The 22,195-nt window shown below is 40.9% G+C and overlaps 1 protein-coding gene across 1 annotated transcript in view; it reads left to right on the top strand.

The window, feature by feature from the left end:
• The window catches only part of GABBR2 (gamma-aminobutyric acid type B receptor subunit 2), a 292,549-nt gene that overhangs the window by 195,558 nt on the left and 74,796 nt on the right, over positions 1 to 22,195 (top strand). The window contains exons 12-13 of the mRNA XM_082234271.1: positions 3,714 to 3,821; positions 9,767 to 9,889. Of these exons, the coding sequence (XP_082090397.1) occupies positions 3,714 to 3,821; positions 9,767 to 9,889 (231 nt within the window). The remainder of the gene's footprint in view (positions 1 to 3,713; positions 3,822 to 9,766; positions 9,890 to 22,195) is intronic.

Genomic DNA, 22,195 nt, shown 5'->3' with positions numbered 1-22,195 from the left:
GGAAACCCAGCCAGATGGACAGGGTAGAAATCATCATCATCATCATCATCATTATTATGTGTACACAGTTTGACATTTTGCTGTGTTACTGCAAATGCTTACATCCTCACTATCACCAACTCACCAGTTTGTAATGCAATCTACTCTTAGGCCGTGTGTCAAAAACATGGCAGATTCTGGAAGGAATGACAAGGCTGATTCAACAGGGAAATGTCCCAAATCCAGTATCTCAACACACTGCTGTAATTGAGCCTTTAACTGGATGCAGGGTTATAGCTTTGGAGTAAGAAGAGATTTCTAAATATGATACTGTTTTCAAAATCATCGGATTGAACTGAAGTTGCCAAATAACAGAGCACCCAGTCAAACTCTAGTTGCATCCAGTTAGTCATTCTTAACAACCAGATGTCCCAGATGTGGATGTGAATATCTCACTCAATAAATTGTTTTCTTTTTTCCAATGGTATTGTGATCATAACTTAGTATTATTATTAATAAGGAGCTCTGGTACGTGAGATGAAATTGATCTATTGAGGCTGCAGTCTACGTGCACTTACTTGGAAATAAGCGCCAATGAACATAGTAGGCGACTTACTTTTGCAGGGAAACACGTTGGGGGGTGGTTTTGCTGTTTGTAAGGTTAAATATTGTTTCCCTTAATCCAGCCCCCTTTGCTCCTCCTGTGGCTGCCTCTGTTCAATCAGCCTGGTTGGATTTCCTATTGGCTGATTGCTATAATTAATTCTAAGAGATACACCCATATCCTCCTGTCCTTATATGGAACACAAAGAGCTATATATTGTTACATCTATAAATGACAAATAAGTAGTAATATATCTTACATGTGTCTCAACAAGGAATCTTAATTACCAGCTCACCTCTTGTCTTCCTTGCCCTCCAAAACAGATGGTTAATAATTTTAAAATTTTATCTTGAACAGATGTCAGAGACCTTGGGTTCATATTCTCATGCATCATCAATGAAATATCTCCTTTTGGAGGTCTTTAAACAAAGGTCTGACAGCCATCTGTCATGATTGGCGTCTCTTGTCTGACAAGGGGGGCTAAATACAACTATATGAAATCTAGCATTTCTTAAATCCTTTGCATAATTACATTTAAGACAATATATTTAATACATAACATAGGTAGCCTTTTAAAAGGATAAACTTCCTCAAAGTAAAAAGGAAGAAACAGTTTACAGCCTCAAAATAAAATAGGAGAAAAAGCCTCTTCCCCTTTTCCCATGTGCCCTTGGCCTTTTGTCCTGTGGCTCAAGTTTAACGGTTTTATTTTACTTTACCCATTCCTAATTATGTTTGGTCTCTGCCCTTTTTATAACATGTAGGGTCAGTGTCCTCACTCAGTCTGTAATTCCAGCTTTTACGACTTTGAGAATTGTTTTCTGCTATAAATCAAGGGGGGGCCCTTTGTCTGGGAGGAAAACACTGTCAGTGTTTTCTTAAGCAGCTGGTCTGCCTGGCATGAATACTTTTGAAAATCTAAGCCCATTTAATTTAGGAACCTGATCAAGATATAAGCCAATATATGCCTTGATTAAAAATGCAGTCTATATTCAGATGCCACACTGCCACATGACTTCCTGGCTTCTTTTCTTTTCCCCCACCCTCTTTAGGCACCGACTGTGATGTTTGGAATTCACTTCCAGACACTTTACAATTATTTCAAGAACCAAGAAAGAAGCAGTGTTTTATAACTCCGATCCTTAATTTTAATACAGTATTGTATTTTGCAATTACAATAGCATAGGCCAAATTCAAAGAGGAAAGAAATGTTGGGACTGTAAACGCCTAAGTAAATCATGTAGAAATACATATTTCAGCCAGGTTTAAAATACGTGGGTGCATAATGTTGGCTTTGGTGAAGACACCCCTTTCTCATGATTGAAGAGTTTGTTTTTATTAACCCAGTTAAGAGTGTGCTTATGTCTGACTCTTACTGTTTAATTATAATATTTGTCTGATGCCTAGTTTTTCTACTTGGAACAACAGAGTTGTCTGTGGTGATCTGCCTTGTGAAAAGTGGAATACAAAAACTGCAGCATAAATGCTAATGATGCAGCGGTTTTTTGTGTGTGTGTTTTTTTAAACTGCATCATCAACATTGCCAGCTGAACACTCTGTCCCACATTCAAAATCTCTAGGACAAAAAAGGATACAATTTTTCATTGCTTCAGATTTCCGTCCTTCCTTTTTCTTCCCCTTCTCTCTCTCTCTCTCTCTCTCTCTCTCTCTCTCTCTCTCTCTCTCATATAATTCTTCTTTACCACCATTTCATTTTATCTTTGTAAAGGCCTGCCATTTACAAATCTCTTTGAAGTCAGTAGAAGTTGAGGGAGTGCTCGTATGCACCAAAAGCTGGTGCGAAGTAAGCCGGGTGTAAGTTAAGCCAGCGCACAGTTACACCCGATCCAAACCCCATTCAGCAGTGGGGCTACTACTCCTGGTCTGCCTAAGCCTGGAAGAGGGAAAAGAAGTATTTAAAATAATGTTAGGTTGTCAGGTCACATGACATAGTTGAAGGGGCGCCTAATCTCTGCTCTCTAGTCCTGCCCCACCACATCCCTGGAATGCTCCCTGTTACAGCAAATGCTGGCTTAACTTTGACTGAGCTGAGCTTGGGTTAGATAACACTGGGTTGTATACATTTCCTACAAAAGACACACAAAACTTTTGATTCCTGAGTATGCTAAAGCTATCCAATATTAAATGGTTGAGTTGGAGTTCCAGGTTGCTCATCCTGGTGGATCTTGCCAGAAGACTTCTACTAAGGGTTTACACTTCTGCTCTTTTCATTTTAGTAGAACATGTTGTTGTTGTTTAGTCATTTAGTTGTGTCCGACTCTTCGTGACCCCCTGGACCAGAGCACGCCAGTCACTCCTGTCTTCCACTGCCTCCCGCAGTTTGGTCAAACTCATGCTGGTAGCTTCAAGAACACTGTCCAACCATCTCGTCCTCTGTCGTCCCCTTCTCCTTGTGCCCTCCATCTTTCCCAACATCAGGGTCTTTTCCAGGGAGTCTTCTCTTCTCATGAGGTGGCCAAAGTATTGGAGTCTCAGCTTCAGGATCTGTCCTTCCAGTGAGCACTCAGGGCTGATTTCCTTCAGAATGGATAGGTTTGATCTTCTTGCAGTCCATGGGACTCTCCAGAGTCTCCTCCAGCACCATAATTCAAAAGCATCAATTCTTCGGCGATCAGCCTTCTTTATGGCCCAGCTCTCACTTCCATACATCACTACTGGGAAAACCATAGCTTGAACTATACGGACCTTTGTTGGCAAGGTGATGTCTCTGCTTTTTTTTTTTTTTTTTTTAGTAGAACATAGGAACACTCTATCCTTCCTCACTGGATTGCAACCCAACTCCTACTTTAAAAGATACATTTATTTATTACATTTTTATGCTCCCTGCCATGAATATCAAAACGTGTCCATTATTTCCCTCTACGAGTTTGCAATTCTCGTTACACTTGGTTCATAGTTGTTGTTTTTCTGCAGTCGTGAAAGTTTTTAACCTTGTTTGAAAGGAGAGCTGCCGTTTTTCCTACTGTGGGCTTGGTGCTTAAAACCCTAAACCTGATATAAAGGAGTTATTCTTTTTTCCCCTTAGTCTAACCCTAATGTATAAAGTTTTGTTAATAAAGTCAGATATGGGGAGGGAAAAAACTGGAATTTTTTTATTCGTTTGTTTCAGGTTCGGACATGGATACTGACGGTGGGCTACACAACTGCATTTGGTGCAATGTTTGCAAAAACATGGAGAGTCCATGCAATATTCAAAAATGTAAAAATGAAGAAAAAGGTGAGTCTTTTTTTTAAAAAAAATATATTATATTTTCCTTCTCTCTTCTAGCCTTTTAGCTGATGAAAGAAACACTGTATTGAAAACCTAGTAGGTGCTTGCAGGATGTTTACATATTAAGAATTTCTATCATCTCAGACTAATAGCAAGACTGACAGCAAGATTCTGAGACCATACAGATCAAATATTTAATAGAGGGTGGAATATTTACAGAGAATATCTAAAAGAACGTTGTAAAAAGCTAAAATCTTTGGCAGGCCTGGATTGACCTCTGCATGAAATAAGAGAATTTTACAGAATTAACACAACTGAACAACCTAGGAGAGATAAAGTAAAGTGTGCAGCTAAACAATGTAACTTAGGAATCACAATGGGGGGATTGGAAGTCTTGATGGAATTCGTTATGTGTGAAATTAATAAGAATAAGAATAAGAATAAGAATAAGAATAAGAATAAGAATAATTTATTACTTATACCCTGTCCATCTGGCTGGGTTTCCCCAGCCACTCTGGGCAGCTTCCAACAAGAGATTATTTTTTTTGTTTGCTTTATTTATTTTTTGGTAATGAGTGTTGATTTTGGATTGCCTTTTGTTGATTGTGTTGTATTGTTTTGTTCTGTATTTGTTTTTAAAACCAATAAAGCATTAAAAAAAGAATTTCTATCTCTGTGTTGCCTGTTTTCTTACAGGTAACTGTGCTATGAAAGTTCATGGATTAGAAACTGTCATGTTGAGCGGCACTTAGCTTTGGGTTATAAGTGTGATTTGGGGATGTTTTGTGATGGTGCTTTGATACTGTTCATCCCCCTAGGTCCTAGTGGAATATTGTAGGAACATTTGTTGTTCTGCTGCAGGTGCCCAGTCCAATGATGCTCCATGAAATTGGGATCAACTTGATATTATCAATATTATTGGTTGAATTCTGATATTTTATCCATATGTGTTCTGCCTTTGGGTTGATGGTCAAAGGCCTGGAAACGATGCCTTATGAGGAACGGCTAAGGGAGCTGGGCATGTTTAGCCTGGAGAAGAGGAGGTTAAGGGGTGATATGATAGCCATGTTCAAATATATAAAAGGATGTCACATGGAGGAGGGAGAAAGGTTGTTTTCTGCTGCTCCGGAGAAGCGGACACGGAGCAATGGATCCAAACTACAAGAAAGAAGATTCCACCTAAACATTAGGAAGAACTTCCTGACAGTGAGAGCTGTTCGACAGTGGAATTTGCTGCCAAGGAGTGTGGTGGAGTCTCCTACTTTGGAGGTCTTTAAGCAGAGGCTTGACAACCATATGTCAGGAGTGCTCTGATGGTGTTTCCTGCTTGGCAGGGGGTTGGACTCGATGGCCCTTGTGGTCTCTTCCAACTCTATGATTCTATGATTCTATGATGTCAATAGTAAGTTCTTAGATGGAGAAGCCAGTTGTGTTATGTGCCACTGTAGTGCAGAGGTAGTTGGTTTGGATGTGATGTGCAATTGTGATAGATTCTGAATTTTAAATAACTTGTTCTGCCAGTATGGGTATAATATATGACTGCTGCTGTGCAGTTTGGTCCTGGGCATGTTGCCATTGTCCTCATTTTATGTAATCTAGCTGTCAGTCTACTCTGGGGCAAATCCTGATCTATGGATTGCCAACAGCCTTTGTCTCCTTTCATTTCACTTGTTGGCACTGCTTTTGTTGTTATGCATGGCACTGAGAAGATTTGGTCCTTAGCCAAAAAAGGAGGCTGTCTGTGTCCTTGCCAGGTCACAGGTTGAGGGACTGTAAATTCCATCTCTGGTGGGTGCTGGTAATGCAATGTGTTGAATTGCTAGAAGCAGCCAAAATTGTGGAAATTATAGAGAAGTGAGCAAGCAGCATTTCCTGGCCTTCACGTAACATTCACCATATGCAAGTGGTTCACGTATGTCCAGGATTAAGTGTATATTGTGATGATGACATAGGATGTCCTACCGCAGCAGAGGCATTTTCTGTTTGTTACAATACATTTATTTCTTGTACATTCACATTGCACTGAGATTCCACATATCTAAAGGCTTTATCAGTCCAAGATCTACCAGGTGTTAAATGAAGAGTAGACTGCTAGTAAATTTGAATGCCTGATGTGTTACAAAAAGCTCCAGAAGCACAGCAAGGAGAAACAGTTTCTTGCTGTTGTGTCCTGACAATACATAGATTTGCTGGTTTAGACACAAGAAGGCAGACGTTTGCTCAAGTTGGATTTTTTGTGTGCAGTTCCTTGACTTTCTCAAGCAAGAACAAGTTTTGGAGTTTATGTGTGTAGTCTGCGGTTGTCCACCTGATCCCTACCGCCGACTAGTGGGCGTTTCAGAATTCTAGGTGGGCGGTAGGGGGTTCTATGGCACAACCTGAATCCTCCTTCCATCAAGCACTGGTGGGCGGTAAGGAAATTTCACCATCAAGAAAGATGCATTAGTGGGCAGTAGGTATAAAAAGGTTGGCAACCCCTGGTGTAGATCATTCTCCTTATGAAGAAAGAGTACTGTAATGTAAAACTTTATGGTGTGATTGTGTGTGTATCAGCTTCCGAGGTTCCCCTTCTAAGCTTACTCTTCTTTTAGTGTCTCACAGACAGAGCCAATCACCTCAAGTGGACAGCTAGGTGCCTACATCCTGCTTCTTTCCCCTGGAATCAAGAGGGGAGGGGAGGCAAAGGGATATTCTCTTGAAATCCGCTATTCTACTTTCCCTCACCCTAGTCACCGAAGAACATGAGAAGGGCACTCTTGCAATTCAGTGAATCACAGGGGAAAACAATCACAGGGATGGGAACCTGTGGTTTTCCAGATGTTGTTGGACTTCAACCTCTTTATCCTTCCCGGCTGTTGACTATGCTGGCTGGAGCTGATCGGATATGAGAGTCTTATTACCATTTGGAGAGCCATAGGTTTGCCTTACCCGCTCTATTCCTGTCTTCCTTTAATTCTGAAGTTTTTAAAATGTGAAATTGTAATTGTAAGCTGCCCTAAGCCTTGGGAATGCATGGGATAGAACAGGGAGGCCCTACCGGTCGATCACGATCTACTGGTCGATCGCGGGGTGGATCGATCGCCAAAAGAAGCTCAACAACTTTGGTCAATCCAGTGGGTAGACCAGTTTATTTATAGTGGGAGTAGATTGCTGTATCTTGAAAGTTGGATAGTGCCTGGGATAGAAGCATAAACAAAATTGGGATTCACCTGTTCTGTTGCAGGTATCCCCATCAAACCTTGACCTATCTCGAGGCCTTCAAGATTGCTTTTCATAGAAACTACAGTTGCTGTGTGATCCTGGGTGCAGGTGGCGTTGTGGTCTAAACCACTGAGCCTCTTGGGCTTGCTGATTGGAAGGTCAGCTGTTTGAATCTGCATAGCTCCTGTTGCTGTGTCCCAGCTTCTGCCAACCTAGCAGTTCAAAAGCACACCAGTGCAAATAGATAAATAGGTACCGCTGCAGTGGGAAGGTAAATGGTGTTTTCATGCGCTCTGGCTTCCGTCACAGTCCTCCGTGCACCAGTAGCGGTTTAGTCATGCTGGCCACATGACCCGGAAAGCTGTCTGTGGACAAACGCCAGCTCCCTTGGCCTGTAAAGCAAGATGAATGCCGCACCGCATAGTTGCCTTTGACTGGACTTAACCATCCAGGGGTCCTTTTCCTTTACCATTTTACCTGGGTGCACTCACTGCATATGGACTGGAGGATATAGTGGCTCTGTGCAATAAGACTCCAGAATCAGCTTGCAGGAAGCAATCAATGGCATGAAACTAGGCATGGGGTCTGTAAGCAGATGCCAGGACCTAGCAAAACAATTGGACTCTGTTCCAGACATCCAATGGATAGCCTGAAAGCTAATCAGATAAATTCACATTACTAGTGGATTGGAACTAACATGGTTCACTCATCTGTATTAATTTGACATTTGGCCTGTGCTGACTGTTGTACTCAGAGGTAACTGCCAGTGGTTTCAGTGGGACTGAATTTAAGATTGCAACCCCAAAAGATGTATTAGCACTATGAAGCCAATCACTTTTATTCTTAAGAATAATATTGGATTTTTTGTAGTTCTTTCTGATCTACTAAATAAATAAACGGGGAAATGGGGTGTTTTGCAGAGGTAAAAATCTTCATGCTAAATAAAATGAGCACCACCAAGTGCACTATTAAGAGACCATCTGCTGAAAATGAACCAACATATGGCGATTTGCATTTCCATTTTTTTCTAGCATTGTAGCTTACTTCAAAATAAGAAAAAAATAGAAACCTGCTTAAAATTATAATGAGGGAATTAGTAGTATATTAGCTGAATTTTCATAGCAAATCTGCCCTGTAGTGTATTGGGTTTGATATTATACAGCTTAGTTAGTGAAATTTGTATTTTAGTTAAAGGAGCAATGAGCAGGATAAAGTTTCTTTATTTTATGTCATAATCTGTTTATAGAGGTTGTCAACATGTGAACAAGAAGGATAAAATGGGTTGGAGCCAGATTGACGCTGGATCCACGCCTACCAGGGAGTAAGTCCCATTGAAGAGAAGCAGAATTTGTTCGCCGTTGTAGCCCTGATTCATAAAAACCAGCCCTTTGATCACCAATTTGCTGGCAAGAATGTAAGAGGCCAATTAAGAAGGGTCTACTGCGGCAGTGCTAAGCAAAGGGTGAAACAGTGCCACAATGTAAGGGCGGCACACAGGTGGAAATTATTCCATGGGAAATGAAACAGAGATAAACAGCACACTTCTTATGTGAAAATATTTCATTGGATACAGGTCCAGACTGTTAGCTGCATGTGGGCGGCGTTGAAACCAATAGGGCAAGTTAGTCATGACCTCATCCTATTTATTCCAATATGAACAAAGTACAACTAACTTAAACCAAATTCTAAACAGGCTTATTTAGGAGCATGACATTTTCTTCTTTGCTCCTTCAGCTAAAGTTCAGGTTCGTTCTCTGGACCTCTCCTGCCTTGATTACAGCAACCTTCTTTTGTCTTCCCTTTGTTGCCTCACCTTAATATAAGAATGGGGAGCCAGTGGCCCTCCAGATGTTGTTGGATGCCAACTCCCATCAGCTCCAACCAGCATAGCCAATGGTCAGGGATGATGGGAGCTGTAGTCCAGCAATAGCTGGAGAGCCACCAGATGCAATAGGTTGATGAAGCTGGGCATTTGCTGGGGCCAGACACAGGCAAAGGACCCATCCTGCCACAAGAAATCATTTTCTGCTTTGTGCATAGGACATCAAGAAATGACTCTATGTCAGTCAGACCTTCCTGGCATATTGTACAAAGCAAGTCCTTGACCCTTGACACTTGTTGGAGTGTCATAAAAGACTCTTAGGAGATGGGCTGAATAATGCCTCACATTGTATGAAGCACCCAGCACAAGGGAGGGAGCATCTCTGCCCCCTCCCCAAGCCCTCTCAAAAGGCAGGAAAGCATTCCCTTATGTTGCTTCTGAAAAACCGACGTGCTGTTTCAGTGATTAGAGATGGGACTGGATGATGCCACTATATATTTTCTGCCTTTCACTTTTTGGATTCAAAAAGTTGAATTGAGTCCATAACTATACCTTCTGCTGGAAGCTGTAATGAATGTATTTCTGAGTTCCCTTAACTTGAACATGAAAAGCATTGGTGTGTGCGTGTGCATGTGTCTGTGAATGCAGAATATATATAATTCTGAGTATTGTTGTCTGTTCCACTATCTTCATTCTGCATGATTTAGATGTTTGCACTCTTCAGACAGCACTGGCAAGCAGGAAATGTAGCTTGCAAGATGACCTTTTCTTGTATTCCGGTATCACAAAGACCTTTTTCTGTGCATAATTAAAAAGCCTTGTTAGCACTGTTACATACCTTTTATTTATGGCACTTAAGAAAGGCGCCACAGGAATCTCAGACTTATATGGGAATGCCCTCCTATGCTCTCTGCTTTTTTCTCCCCAGATCATTAAGGACCAAAAGCTTCTGGTAATAGTTGGGGGAATGCTGCTTATAGATCTTTGCATCTTGATTTGCTGGCAAGTAGTTGATCCCTTGAGGAGGACGGTGGAAAATTACAACATGGAGGTATGTCATCACAACTTCTACCATTTTCACATTTGATGTTGCAATGCAAGACAATGGATGAAAATATATTGAAAGAGGTCAGGCATGGGTTTTTCGAGTGGACTGGGAAGGAAAAAAATAATAATTCATGACAGAAGAAAATTGCATCTGCACTCTAAATACAGTCCTGCATCTCTGCCATGCTTAAGAGGTTTTAGATGCAGTAATGTTGTAAACACAGGGGAGTTCTCTGCTAAGAGTCTATAAGAGACGGTGTTGCAATAAATAATAGATTTTCAGACTCCATTAGGAGAATTCATGGGGAACTAATGCAAGCTAGACATAAAATGAAGACTTAAAATAAAGTCATCTGCTTAAAAAAAAATCCCTATATGAAGAACTAAGCTTCCATTGCTATTGTGGATCTTTGGGTATTGTAATTGCAATATCCATTATTTTACTTGGCCTAGTTCACTTATGTATAATGTCTGGTCCTCTAATGTCATCTCCTGCAAAAGGTCACCCTGGAAATATAAAGGTCAAGGATGACAGGCCTGGTAGCATGCTACTTGACTCGTCAGACTTTCTGGTTATATGTGATATATTCTCTGGAAGAAAAGTCTTCAGAAAGTAGAAGGTTTTGAAGGCAGGAGAAATGGAAACCTTTAGCGAAAGGGCTTCTCTGTGTACAGTTGCATCAGTATGTTGAAAAAAATTAATCTAAAATGGTTTTTATGTTACAGTGTTTGCTTACAAGTAAGCAAAAATAGTTTTTGCATCAACATAAGTGCTACCTTTTCTAACTTCGCTGCTTCCTATCTTCTACTATATCACAACTCTTATCACATGGTAGCGAAAGTAGCATGGTTCTGGTGCGGCAGCATTTACTAAGGTTTGAAATGTGACTGTGTAGGTTTCGAGAGTCTCTGGTGGTTGTGGGAGATTGTGACTATTTTGATGCACGTAAGAGGCCACTCATTTCTTAGGAGCAGTTCCCTGTTTATGAAATGCCTTCCCTGGCAGTGGCGTGGCGTGGGTTAGCACCCGGGGCAAGGCAAGTAATTTGCGCCCCCTAACCCGTGGATTTGCGCCCCCTAACCCCCAGATGTTGTGCCCGATGCGGCCGGCCCCCCCTGCACCCCCCACGCTACGCCACTGTTCCCTGGTGAGGCTTCTCTCACTAGCTCTAGCTCTAGCTCTAGCTCATGCTCTCGCTCTCATTATTAACATTCAGAAGGAATTTTAAAACATTCTTGTTCACCCATGCATTTTATGGCTGAAATATAGTGTTCCTGGTGACCTTGAAATTAGTGGCTGTGAAGATACGAAACTGTTTTCAGGTGTTTTTACTTTGTATTGTTTTGTTGCTTGCCACCCCGGGCTTGTTTAGGAGGAAAGGTGGGATAGACATAAATAAATGAACATTCTCTGAGAATTTGCAGCAGAGGTAACCAACATAGTGCTGTCTCTGGCCATTGGTCATGCTGGTCAGAGCTGGAGAGAGCTGGAATCTCAACAAAATCGGGAGGGCACCATGTTGCCTATCCCTGACCTATGCAGTGTTCTCTGAATGACAACTTATATTGTTGATATAGAATCTGAGTGAGAGATGAGCAAGAGACCACTCCAAATATTTTTCTAGGATTGGGGTAGTAGGCAGACACTTGTTTTGAAATGTGCTTGCTTAACTGTACTTCATACTGTTGACAACAATCGCGCTGCTATATTTCTAAACCGGAGATAGTTAACTTCTGTGTTCTTCTGGATCACTTTGCCAAAGATGGGCAGTACAATAAATAGTACAATAAAGTTGACATCTGCTAGCAGTAAGGATGGCAAATTCATAGAAGATGTGTACTCAGCCAGGGATTTTTTTTTTTTTTATCATCTTGAACTCGCCAGAATCAGTTCTGGCACCTCTCTGGTGGGTGCCATTACCATTCTAAGAGAATGAGGGAGTTGTTCATGATGAGTTTGGGCACCTCATTGTCTCCTAAGACTTGACCCCCCCCTTTCCTTATGAATGAATGTGTTGCAGTGATTTGTGCAAGACCACTTACTGTATTACTGGCAGAATGGTATTGTGGGATTTCTGTTCTCACTGGAGAGATAGCCTTAAAGGGAACTTCTTTGAATCCGTAACTGTTTCATACATGCAGTCAATAAAAGTTTCTGTATAATAGTGGAATGATTTTAACCTATATTAGTCACTTCAAAATCTGGTACTTCAATATATTACCTTAAAGTAGGCCTTACCTCACCTGAATATTGAATCTCCTTAGACTGGCAGAACTCCTTTATCCCATCTGACTTTATAGCCAGATGAGATAGCCTTCTAATACAGGGGTCAGCAAAAATTATCCACAGGGGGCCGGTCCAAAGTCCCTCAGACCTTGGGGGGGCAGACTATATTTTGGAGGGAACCCCCCCCCCATGATTCTCCCCTGCCTTCTCCACAGCACTGGACGAGCCCCGGTGGCTGCTTACCAGGAGAGTATGTTGCATTGTATGTCTAGAGGACCAAAGTCTTGCTGGAAGGAAAGGTCTTCAAATGATGACAAAGAAACGCCAGAGAGTGGCCAAATGTATCCTCCTGGAAAGGAAGTTCAAACAGAGTTGACAAAGCTACAGAGAAGGAGACTCTTAATGTTCTCACTAGCTATATTTTGGACAGTCAAGGGACACAAAGGGAATGAACAGACAATGAACAGATTTTAAATGTTTAAAACAGGCATAGGGAACCTCTGCCCCCTGGGCCAAATTAGGCCTAACAGTGGCTCCTAGTTTGACACTGAGGCCAAGCCATTCCCACCTGCCCCACACCTGAAGTCATATATGATGTCATGGGTGGGGCAAGTAAGGGCACAACTGTAAGGGAATAAACAGGAGTCTGAAGATGGCCTCCCAGTTGTCCCTTGGCAAGTGGGACTTTTATTCAGTATCTTTTAAATATGGTGCCAATCCAAGTCTCACTGAAGTTGGTTGCACTTTAAAAATTTATTTTACCACCACTGTCTGGTACATATTCATAAAACTGTCAATGTTTGCGTATTATTTTCACTAGATTGCAAGGTGAAGCATTAATCATTAGCAACTCAAGATAAATTAAAAACACAAACAAAACGATTCAAAGATATGGGCAATTAATCTGCTCAAGCCAGTGGCTGTGATACTCCCCTGAAGAATTCCTAGTGAGAATTATCACCTGTGTTAACAATAGAAGGGCCATCTTTCCATGTGTGTTTTTAGTGAATTTAGTTCACTTTTGTTCTGGAATTATTTTTTATTTTTTTAGTAAGAGTTCCTGGCCATTTCCTTCTCTTATCATTTAAGGCAGGAAAAAACAGAATGACAGGAACTACATCTGTTGCTGACCCATAGTCGCCAGCTGCTTCTGTTGATTTTGACTCAGTTACAGAACTGGGTTGTGAATGATTTACTAATCTTCCCCAGTCACTTGAGGGAAAGGACCTTCTCCTCCAGTGTCTCTGTGCTATTAGTTTCCAGTTTAATCCCCCTCTTTCGTTGCAAAACCTTGTGACGTGAACTTGGGGCATAAATCAAGAGGATTAGAGGGATGTGGAAGTCTGCAGCGTCACTCAAAACATACTGATAATGCCGATAATCACATATCATTAGCCCAAATAGATATTTGCTGTGATATGCGGATTCTGCACACCCAGGACTGTGTAAAGTTTGACATCCAGCTCTACAGTTCTGTGATTCCATGTTATGACAAGTGAGGAGAGAAAATGACGGGTACCCCCAAAAGTAATGTGCCCCCCACCACTTTAAGACTACAGCAGCATCCCCTGCTACTGATCCTGATATAAATATGGTAGTACAGTGGTACCTCGGGTTACATACGCTTCAGGTTACATACACTTCAGGTTACAGACTCCGCTAACCCAGAAATATTACCTCGGGTTAAGAACTTTGCTTCAGGATGAGAACAGAAATCGTGTTCCAGTGGTGCGGCGGCAGCAGAAGGCCCCATTAGCTAAAGTGGTGCTTAAGGTTAAGAACACTTTCAGGTTAAGAACGGACCTCCAGAACGAATTAAGTACTTAACCCGAGGTACCACTGTACTGTGTTTGTGGAATTTGCTACCCAGAGTCACCCATTTGGCACTGACTTGTGTTGTTCCTTTTTTTTCATTTAGTGGTTTTTAATTTTATCTCTGGCATATTGGATTTTATTGTTTGCTGTAATTTGTTTGCTGACTTGAAGGTTTTATGGCATAAAGGGGGGGTAGTATATAAATCTCCTAAAAATAAATGAATACATAAATAATAAAAGAAACTATCTTTTGTGCAGACTCTTATCCATGCCACTTCTCGAAGTGAGAAAAACAATGTTTAAAATCCTTGCCATATGTGCACACCCCACCCCCACAAACAGACACAACAGTGTACACCCACTCGCAATGTATTCTGCAGGTAAGCATTGCACAGACTTGGAGTTGTGAAAGCAAGTAAGGAAATTTAAAATTCACGTAGCATTGAGCTGTGGGGTTTACCCAGTTTTAACTACTTGGTGATATCACTGTGAGTAAGTGAAGTAACGGGGAGCAAATATTTGCCTATTCATTTGATAGAAGTGAATAGGCAAATGTTTTTGCATCTGTCTAAAAACAAAAGAGGTATTTTTCAGTGCTAATGAAAGTGCACACAATTTAAAAAACAAAACCATTTCTTCACAGCTGTATGTAGTGTTAAAACATCGGGGAATGTTATTTACCATTAACCAAACTCTCTTTTTAATGTAGTTTTTTAGATCCATTTATAGGTCCTACTGCTTTCTGCCAACAGAAAATGCATTTAAAATTCCAGAATTACTCTTTTCTTTAATCTTTCCTGCACTTATTACCTGCCTCCCAGCTGCTGTTTTATCCACCTCTTTCCAGTGTTTCTCTTTTCACCTTGCTTTGCTTTGACAGCACACATATTTGTGTATCTGTTTGTGTTCCTGCAACTGTCTTCTGCACAAGATGTCTCTCTTGGAAAATAAGAGCATATGCTATTAGCATACCTTGGTTTCTTTCAACCCTTCCTTGGTATAAATAAATAAGCGCTGCCTGGATAGCTTGTCTGTAGGAGTTAGCAAGCTGGTCCCCAGGCAATGATCTCAAGACTTAGGATGCAGCAACCTTTTTTTCTAAAGTTGAGCAGGTCTGAGTCTGGTCAGTGCCTGGTTGGAAGAACAACTGTTAATGCTATTCCTTGTCTTCAGTTCCACAGTGGATGATAGATGGGATATGAACAAATAATAGCAGCACTCGTTAAAAATGATCACTCTGCATCCTACAGCCAGGTGTACACAATTATGGACAAAGCCATGCAACTAGATGCAGGGCTTTGTAGCGCAATGCTATTATGAGGAAAGGCTACAACATTTGGTGCGTCTTAGGGAAAAAAATGTGAGTAGGATGGCTGTAAAGGAGTCATGGATGATAATAATATGAATAGCAATTAGCCATAATCAGCGGTGCTGCTAGGTAAATTTAGATCTCGGACTTAATGTTCTTATGGGAGACTTCATTTCGATGGTCATGTGTATTACTTCCATTGTGAAGCACACAATTAACCTTTCCCCACAGCTCCAATCCATGCTTTGCAACTGCTTCTCATTTCTTATTAAGAAGAAAGGATGTTGCAGTGACCAGAATTGGCCCCAGCATGCCCATGCCAGGCTAGATGTTGACAGTGGGCTTGTTTGTTATTGACTACATTCTCTCTTCTTCTTTTGTAACGTAATTTTTATTGATTTTTTTCTGTATTTCATCTTAGCTCCATACACATATTCACAACTTATATTATTTGCTCAAAATGAGCTTTGACTTCCTTCCGTCTCTCTTTCTGACATCCCTATGACATTTAACATATCTATTGCATTCTCATTATCACTTCTTTATCATATATTAACCTTAAGAAATCACATTCTTATTTATAAATCAGCATCATAATTCCTCTTTACAAAACATATCACATTAATGCTACAAACATTTTCATATAAATACAATTTTCTTTCAATTAATAAATAAATTTGCTCCAGTCCTTTTGGTATTTTTCTTCGGGTCGGTTCCTAATTCTCCCCGTCAGCTTCGCCAACTCCACAAATTCTACCATCTTAGTTCTCCAATCTTCCAATGTAGGGAGTTCTTGCTGTTTCCACCTTTGAGCCAGGAGAATTCTCGCTGCCGTTGTGGCATACATAAATAAATTTACATCTTTTTATGAATTTCTTCATTAATTATCCCTAATAAGAATGCCTCTAGTTTTTTGTCAAAATTATATTTTAGTATCTTTTTTAATTCATTGTAAATAATATTTAAAAAAACCTTAACTTTAGCACAGGTCCACCACATGTGTAGGAAGTTCCCTTCCTTTGCCCTATATCCCTTCCTTTGCCCTACATTTCCAACATAGTTTATCCTGGCACCTGTACATTTTTGCAAGCTTGACCACATTCTCTGCTGATCTCTAGGCAGACTTTCAGGAATCTCTTTGGCTCTTTGGCTCTGAACCTTGGCCTCAAAGTCCAACTGCAGCTGTGCTATTGGCAGTGTTTCTCAAAATCATCCTTTAAGGGTCACTAATTTTTCCAAGGGTACATACGATTACTAGACCCTGCACATTAATCAAAATAGAGACACAGATCTTCTCTGGCTTACAAGCAGCCTCCGCATGCAACGGAAAGGAAGGGCAATGGAGAGAGAAAGTAGAGGAGTCTTAACATTGTGGAGAAATGAGGCACACAAGTCCAATTCAGGCCAGATCAGATACCCTCTTACTGATATTTGCTGAGGAAGCGGTTACGCTTGTTCTCATCAGTGTGCTACCCATATGTGAAGGTACAATATCATTTAAAACGTCTTCTTTTTTCATCACAACTTGCATGTTGTTGTTTTAAATGGTACAAGGGGACTTGGTGGAAACATTGGAGAAGAAGATATTGTAATTAATAGTGAAAGGTTGATGTTCTAAGTTATTCCCCCTCTCAGTCCTTTGAAGTATTCCTGGTTTAGCTACACAGATTTTAAGGTCAGGAGGAGCCATTGAAATAATCTGTTCTGATGTGTTGCATAACATTCACAAATTTAATTTCCTTTAGTTATTACTGTATCAAGCCCATTTAATCATACTCTCTAAAATATATCTTTTTAAAGGCCATTTATTCGGGATGATCTGGGCTGCTTGGCTAGCTGCAGCCATTCACACAACTTGAGAGATCTGAAGTACACTGGGATCTATTAGGTGGCGGGGTGGGGTGGGGGAGGAGGAATCTTTTGACAGTTCAGCTCCTTAAAATAAGTTTCCAATGGATTCAGTTTGACAATTTCCGCATGCTTCCTAAAGCATGCTCAGAATTTTGGCCTGAAAACTAAAATAGATGAGAGGAGGCCTCATGTGATAGCTCTGGTGATGAGTTGTACCATTTCAGACTGTAGTGGGGGCGGGGAACAAATGTTTGAATGCTCCCTATATAAAATACTTCCTTCTCATATAAAATTAGCCTGTCAGGGAGAAGGTTCTAGGTCATTGCACTCTGCTGCTTTGCAGTTGCAGAAGATAAATCATCAGACATTTGTGTTTCTATATTTGCTAATTTAAGTGTCACAGTTACTTTTTCGCTGCTGATGCTGATACTTTAAAATATTCCTTCTTATTTACTGTAAACTATCCCATTTCTCCTTCAGTTAATTTTTGCCTTTCAATTTCAAATGCAGATTTGTCTTTTTCATCCGTGGAAGCCACCCATTTTCATAACTGAACAGATATTGAAAGATATTTGTAAAACAAGCCCCTATTCATAATTGCTATAAAATGGTGACTTTTTGTGCTGCCTAGCAAATAACTTACTGATCTGTCAGTGATTCTATACATCTTATGGCTATATATCCCCTCCCAATCAATGTAGCAACATTGGAAGATGAGTCTCTTTGAAGCACGAAGCCAATGAATTAATGTGACCATATGATCAAAAGCATTGCCAGATTTCACTTGCAATAATGCATTTTTAGGGATCTAAATGAGACATGAAATAATTACCCTGTGTAAGAGGCACGCATTGTTTTAGAAAATGGCCGTTTATAATTTTAGATACTCCCAAGGATATTTTTATTAAGGGCTACACAAGACCTCATTTATGAATTATAGATAGCTGTTTTAGGAATAGTTCATTCTGCTTCTCAATTTGTATTGCTCATCCCCACCAGAGTCCCAATTAGCTGTTCTTCAGGGGGAGCAAACATTGCCGTCATCCACTTTCGCCCTTGGCTGTTTTGCTCCAATTTATGCCTCTCATACCAAGTTAATCAATGTACAGCTGGATGCAGCCATCTGAACTTTGCAAGTCTCTTCCAGGACTTGATGAAGCTTTCTTATTCATCTAGCCCACAGGTTCACCTAGTCCAGCGCTGTCTACTTTTAACTGGCAATGGTTCACCAAAGTCCTAGGCAAAATATTTCTCAAGCCTGCTGAGATCCCTTTTTAATTGGCGGTGTCAAGGATGAAACATGGTGCTTTCTGCATGTAAAGCATTCATTTCATCATGGAGCTATGAGCCTCCTCATCAGTCTTGCCTCGTTTGCCTGATAACGCCAGATAAGAGGTTGCATGTATTCAGCAATGTACGCTGCTTCCACCTGAGGGGTGACTGGCTGGTATGAAGGACAGGGCATTCCTGTAGTACCACCCAGAATATAGAACAATTTGCTATAGGAAATTCAGCCAGCTCCCTCTTTAGGTGCTAAATGAAAACTTCTTGATTTAGACATGCTCCAGCAAATCTGAGTAAATGTGTACACACACCTCACCAAATCTATAACTTCATTGGCACAAGACAACTGGCTTGGAACTCTGCAACACCTACTTTAAATACCTGAGAGTTAATATACTTAAGAATCTATCTAAACTAGAAAAAAACGAACTCCCTTGACAAAAGATTTAACAGCTAAGCTCAAAAATTGGTCAAAGCTAACATTCTCACGGATGGGCAGAGCTTCTGTAATAAAAATGATTCCATTATCACACCTTCTTTACTTATTCTGAGTCTTACCAATAGGCATACCCATCTCTCATGTTAATAATTGGCAAAAAACATTTTTACTAAATTTTATTAATGCAAATAAGATGCTATGCCTACCTCATGAAACCCTTTATAGGGACAAGAAATAAGAAAACATAGTGATATCTAACCTAAAATGGAATAAAGACTTTGTTCACGTTCGCAATATCCTTTTGATTTTACAAGGCTCAGACCAGGTCCTATAGTTAAAAATGGAGGATGATAGAGGTCAAGACTTTATGCATTTACTCCCTTATCAGAAAATGGAGAGCAAGACACTATGAGACATAATTAACCCTTTTCTAAAATCAGATTCAGATCTAAAGAGTAAATCCTGCTCTGCCCACATAGGCTTCTCCTGTGGTAGGGAAGCCTGTGCCATTACGATTCCATATTACAGGAGAAGCCTAAGGTATGCAGATACAACGGGCTCCCCTCTTCAGACCCTTCCTCTGAGTCTGAACATATAGAAGGAGGGGGCTGATGGGAATTTGGCGATGAGGTGAGGAGTGGTCTCTCCTACTCAACAGAATTATTCTGAGCACACAAATAGGACTTGTCTCTGGCTCCTTGTCCTTTAGCTTATCTACTGTATATGATCTCTTCCCTGCCCCCTCCCAGTTACTCCTAAAGCTATGTAACGAAGGTGCCATGTGAGCCTCCCTGGGAGAGCTTTCCACAAATCTCTCAGCTAAACTGACTAATTTCCCTTCATAGAAGTTGGACTGTAGATGTTCCAACAGCTTTGTTTCCTGAGTAGTTGGAATGATCATAAATAGCTTTCTATACCATCACAGCAGTTTAGCCAATTAGTATCAAAGGTTTTGCCAATGCAACACATAGTTTACATTGCTGTATTCAGATGCAGATGACTTTATAGTTTCCCAGCCTTGCTTTGGCAAATCCTTTCTTCATGTTTGAGTTCAATATATGTAGGTCAAAATTTAAATAAAAAATAATGTATAATATGGGACGCGGGTGGCGCTGTGGGCTAAAGCCTCAGCGCCTAGGGCTTGCCGATCGAAAGGTCGGCGGTTCGAATCCCCGCGGCGGGGTGCGCTCCCGCTGCTCGGTCCCAGCGCCTGCCAACCTAGCAGTTCGAAAGCACCCCCGGGTGCAAGTAGATAAATAGGGACCGCTTACCAGCGGGAAGGTAAACGGCGTTCCGTGTGCTGCGCTGGCTCGCCAGATGCAGCTTTGTCACGCTGGCCACGTGACCCGGAAGTGTCTTCGGACAGCGCTGGCCCCCGGCCTATAGATGTGAGATGGGCGCACAAACCCCAGAGTCTGTCAAGACTGGCCCGTTCGGGCAGGGGTACCTTTACCTTTACCTTTAATGTATAATATATGTAATTTGAATTCCAATTGCTACGCAATTCTATCAACTAACAGCTTGAATTAGCCACACACACATACACACACACACAAAAATTATTGAAGGAGTGCACAATTATGAAAACATGTAATTGACCAAGGTAATGTCTAAGGGTCCTCAGCCTGAGGCAGAGCTTGTTACTCGGTTTGATCTTTGAATGCAACTGCACCCTTCCGTTTCTTCTATCTATCTAAATTACATCATTTTATTTTATTTTAATCACGCCCATCTTTAGAAGCCAAACATGTCTGCGTGGTAGAACTCATTTGCAAACCCAGCCATTCTGAAACTCAGGAGGCAGGCAGCCAGAAGCTGAAAGTGAGAGCTGTCCATTTCAGCATCTTCTGCCTGCTGGCTACTGGCACTATTCCATGATGGGCGAAATTAAAGGTTTCATCCTGCCCCCTCGAAAAGCCCTTTCAAAACCCACTGTTGCTTAAATAGAATCTGACTTGGGACCAGCTGAAAGAGATGTTTCGTGTTCCTATAAAAATAATCGCTCTCCCTTATTTTTTTATATATATAAAAAATCATTTTCCACATCAGTTTCTAGGGAAACAGATGACATTGTGATAACTGGAAGGCAGCAGTAGAAGCTGACTCAGCTGGTGGCCAGTTTTGTTTCAGTTTCCATGGGAACAGATTTGAAATAGGCATAAATAAACTCACAAAACACAGACAGTTCTATGAAGGGTGGACAGGCATCGTTTCCCAGTCACTTACCTGGGTTTCTTCCCCCTCAGCAGGCATTGCACTAATGAAATTGGCTTAATATCTTCTTTCTAGCATGGGATATGCTTTCCAAGAATGGCCAGCACTGGGTCATTTTAGAGGAAGGTGTGTGTAAAATAGCTGCAGTCCTGTTCCATTAAAATCAACGGGCAGCTTTCTTGTTCATGTTAACAGTTGGAGGATTGCACCCGCAGCAATTGTGAGTAAATCTGTCCTCTGAGAACAATATTGGCTGAGCCCTTGTACCTGGAAATTGGCTTGTGCGTGGACCAAGGTTCTGTTTTAAGGCATAGCTTGCAGCACTGATTTCCTCAGTGTGCTTACAGGTTGTAATTTAGCAAAGTCATGTAATCTTTTGCAAATCCTGAATTGTATTCCAAGCTTGTACATGCACACACTACAATATGCAAAACCTTGCTGGATATGAGTTAATGATGTTGCATAAAACTGTTCATCCCTTCCTGTTGGAGATGGCGACAAGGAAGGCTGCCTGCCCTTGAACTCCATGTTCTGCTTTAATTTGTTTTTATTTTGAATAGTTTTAAAGTCAGTTGGCTCAGCTGTTACTGTTTTAATTGCAACATATAGGGATCTGTTTTACTTTTTTAAAAAAGTGGGTTTAAATGCCATATATTTTAATTGGAGGACAGATGCTTGGGAGAGCACATGTTTTGACTCAGCTGATAAGTAAGCTCATCTCCACCAAAGGAAAGCACAGATCTGCAGAGCTTTAGATAAGTCATCCAGAAATCTATGCTGGAATATTGTGAATCAGCAGTTGGAGCAACGGAGGTGGAGGTAACAGCAAAGCATTTGCAGCAAGATGCATTCATTTATATTGTATGGACAATCCTGGTTCCTTACATGAAAAGGGTGTGAGAAATTGACTTGGAGATACCTTATCACAAGTAAGAGGTTTTGCTACATATTCCTCTAATGGAAGCTTAGCTAACTGCTCAGTTGACCCATACTTGTTAGAAGCTGATACATATGCTCCCAGGCAACCTCAGCTTCTTCCATACAACGAAAACTCAACAACAATACTAATAACAATTCTGGCATAATAGACTTGGCCATAACAGAGACTGAAACTCTCTCACTGTGGGAACTTCTATGTGACCAGTGTCTCTTGACAAACAAACAAACAAAC

The sequence above is a fragment of the Podarcis vaucheri genome, assembly GCF_965113315.1.
Source record: "Podarcis vaucheri genome assembly, chromosome: 8".
NCBI classification, from domain to species: Eukaryota; Metazoa; Chordata; class Lepidosauria; order Squamata; family Lacertidae; genus Podarcis; species Podarcis vaucheri.
Note: the sequence above shows the minus strand (reverse complement) of the source record. Positions and strands in the feature narration are given on the sequence as shown.